The sequence below is a fragment of the Engraulis encrasicolus genome, chromosome 23 (genome assembly GCF_034702125.1).
Source record: "Engraulis encrasicolus isolate BLACKSEA-1 chromosome 23, IST_EnEncr_1.0, whole genome shotgun sequence".
NCBI classification, from domain to species: Eukaryota; Metazoa; Chordata; class Actinopteri; order Clupeiformes; family Engraulidae; genus Engraulis; species Engraulis encrasicolus.
In genome coordinates this window covers 25,636,778-25,640,452 of record NC_085879.1, presented here as the reverse complement: position 1 = coordinate 25,640,452, position 3,675 = coordinate 25,636,778, and the positions used below count along the sequence as shown (strand labels likewise).

Sequence of the window (3,675 nt, the reverse complement as noted above, 5' to 3'; positions counted from 1 at the left end):
TTTTTATCTGAAAGTACAAGCTACAGCCGAAGACAGTTATGCTCCAGCGGCTGGGTGCGATGCATGGACTTCTTTCCGACTTGGATCCCAGCTTTAATAACAGAGTAATTTCGAGGGGAGTTGCGGTTACTGGGACAAAAGCATTGGCAGCATCAATAACAAAGGCCGGGGTAAAGCGACATTTTTTCTCCGTAAGGAAATTGATGTGCGTAAAGAAGGGATGCCAGCCAGGCGTGGCTTGCATTTGAATATCCAATTTGAGAATGCGCGGCGGACTATGTATATAAACGGCTCTTACAATCCAATAAACAGACATCTCCATGTGATGAATAGTGCGGTACGATTAATGAAATAGTTTCTTTTTTTATGAGGAGCAAGGCACCGCGCGCCGGGCACGTCCTCGCGGGCATCTGCATGGGTCGGACCCCCGCCTCACACAGGCAACCGCTCCTCCACACTCAGCCTATATTTCACATCACAGCATAAACAACTCTGCCAAGCTGTGCGGCGATGGCAGAGGTCGGGGGATTTCTCGGGGGCCTGGATTTGGATTTACAAAGCTTGCCTGCTCTGGGACCTCTCTCCGAGTCGCCCGCGGGTTTGAATGAAAGATTGGGACTCATCGAGGGGAGATTACAGCGCGGCTCCCTGACGGATTTTGAACATCTTAAAGGGATTCTGCGGCGGCGACAGCTGTACTGTCGGACCGGCTTTCAACTGGAGATATTTCCCAATGGCACCGTCCACGGCACCCGGCAGGACCACAGTAGATTCGGTGAGAGCACATCATTGAACCCACCACGTTTGTCCATAAATCATCGCACTTTTGACGCACACTCTGCTTCATCGCTTTTAGGAGTTTGGTAAGGTAGAGTATTTTTTACACCGCCATTGGAAACAACGGCTATGAATCATTTAAAAGTAGAGGTCAGAATTTACATAGGAGACAGTCAGACAAAGTGTCGCTAACACATTGGACAGGCATGAAAGGAGCTTTTTTTTGCTTCTTGTTGCCCGTCGCCGTCGGTGCGGAGAGCGCCGGGAAATTTGAGAACAAGACGCACTGGGGAGTACAGGAAGGTTCGCACAAGGCGTCCAGTCCGACTGTAACCCAAATGTCTCTAAGGACAATATTGGAACGCCGTTTTGTCTGGAGCCTGTTGACTACCTAGTTTTTTTTGTAGTAAGTTTATACAAAGGTGGACGATCTAGGCTACAGTGTCGCCCACCCACACACTGTGGAACACTCGCTTCCCCGCAGCTCCCTGCGCCTGCTGACAGGCGCAGTGAAGGACGCAGGTGTCTTCTCTCTCAGTTGTAAACAAGTGAGCAGTGCTGAGCTGTGTTTTTTTTCTTGCTTAAACTTATTCAAAGGACACTGGGCTGTCATACCATATTAATTGTATATTCAATGTTAAGCCGTCTGTGATTTTGAGTAGGCCTATATCATATAGGGAATATATGGGAGCGATGAAAAAGTGAATGCTTTTAGAGTCAATACAGGTAAGGTTCGCGAAGAGAACATAAAAAAATATTTCTAAATCATGGCATGACCACTTTGGAATCCAAGGAGCTTTTGTGTTTGGTCCTTAACCAAAACAGGCACTTGAGTGGATTGGGTGGTCTGCGAGTTTGTGTCTGGCATCCATGCAGGGCGAAATTTAAAGCGTTTGTCTGCAATGTGTTGCAGAGAGAGAGCCAGTGTCTTTGATTAGACGAACGAGAAACACGCGCTTTCTGCTCGCAGGCGTTGCTGGGATTTTCTGTGTCATCTTTTGGCATTGCCGCGCTTCGGAATAGTTGTTCCAGGTGGCTGGGCGCTCGCGCCGTTTCTTTTCCCCGCGTGTCAACCTACTTTTTTTGGCGCTTTAGATTTAAAGAAAACAATATAACAAAAACAACGTTCCACAATCTGACGCCGTGCCAGAGTCATTCCTGTGAAACCTACGCCTCGTCCAACTGTACCCCAGTGGGATTGACAAGGAAAGAATGGGAGTCATGGTAGCATTCCTTATTTATGAGAGCACTCACCTGACTTCTCGTTGCAAAGGCAAAGCAGGGGGACGGGTGAGGGGTGAGGGCCGGGGTGAGGAGCGGCAGGTGTTGTTAATTCTGGAGTGCCTGTCTACCAGCGTGATCTCGAGCACAAATCACGGCCATTCAATTTCCCAGAACCGCCATTTATAGGGAAACTGTCTCCAAGACGCAGTTAAAACAAAAACAAAAACAATCAGAAAGCTTTGCCTTCTCCCCTGGTCAACCACCAGGTCACATGTGAAAGCAGTAGCCACCTTCCCCTGTGGTCTGTGGTCTCTGGACACTAAACCTGTGTCATAAATTAATGATGGGGGGCTTTACACAGTGTATAAACATGTCATTGGAGGATATAGCAGACATTTGAAACAATCCTGAGGAGTTTCCCACACACACACACACACACACACACACACACACACACACACACACACACACACACACACAAGCACAACTATATTTAACACTTATTTGACGCATCGTGAGCGATGTGATGTTTCAACTGAACACCTGTTGAGTTTGGGTAGCCCTACTTTATAAATGTGTCTTCAATTCTCTGCTTGATTCAGAGTGCAAAGAAGCACGGGGCATAGCCTACATGCACCACTCAGAAATACAAGACAGAAACAGAGCTGTCAGAATATGACATCTAAACTAAAAAATAAAATCAGGAAAACTTACAAGCTACTGTAAACTGAGATGCACCCTGCACGGGTGTGTAAAGGCAACAATCTCAGGTAAAACTGAGCTGTCTGTCTGTCTTGTTCTGTGCGCCAGAAAAACGTCCCACCAATCAGTACATGACATCTCAACTAAAAAATAAAATCAACAAAACGTACAAACTACTGTAAACTAAGATAGGCACCCTCACCCCTATGAGGGAAGAAGAGGCAGCAATCTGAACTAAAGTCTCCTGTCTCTCTTCTTGTTCTGTATGCCAAAAAAAACCGTCTGAACAATCTCAGGTATTCTGGAATTCATCAGTTTGGCAGTGGGCCTGGTCAGTATTCGTGGAGTGGATGCCGGGCTGTACCTGGGGATGAACGACAGAGGCGACCTCTATGGGTCGGTAAGTCAAACCAAACCCCCCAACCCCCACCCTAACACACACACACACACACACACACACACACACACACACACACACACACACACACACACACACACACACACACACACACACACACACCCTAACACACACCCTAACACACACACACACACACACACACACACACACACACACACACACACACACACACACACACACACACACACACACACACACACACACACACACACACACGCATGTGTCTAATGTGTGTAAGACAAACCAAACCTGCATACACCGTCACACGCAGATGCACACAGTTCTCTTCTCTCTTCTTTCTTTCTCTCTCTCTCTCTCTCTCTCTCTCTCTCTCTCTCTCTCAACCCTCCCATTTCCAATCCTTTCCTGTGTTTAGCAGCCCTGTGTTCTTCTCTTTAAATACCAGATTCTGCTGTAATAATGTTGATTGCGCTGTTTGGACTAGCTGGCATGGACATGCCACTGACATAAGCCTAAAGAAATGGCAGATCCGACTCCCGCCTCGCTTGCAGCCATAGATTTTTTCTCTTCCCCCTCCCTGCCTTCTGCCTGCA

At 47.4% G+C, this 3,675-nt stretch overlaps 1 protein-coding gene across 1 annotated transcript in view; it reads left to right on the top strand.

Moving 5' to 3' along the window:
* The window catches only part of fgf16 (fibroblast growth factor 16), a 12,860-nt gene continuing 9,185 nt past the window's right edge, over positions 1-3,675 (top strand). Inside the window, exons 1-2 of the mRNA XM_063190159.1 lie at positions 1-775; positions 3,000-3,103. Coding sequence (XP_063046229.1) covers positions 511-775; positions 3,000-3,103 — 369 coding nt within the window. The 5' untranslated portion in view covers positions 1-510. The remainder of the gene's footprint in view (positions 776-2,999; positions 3,104-3,675) is intronic.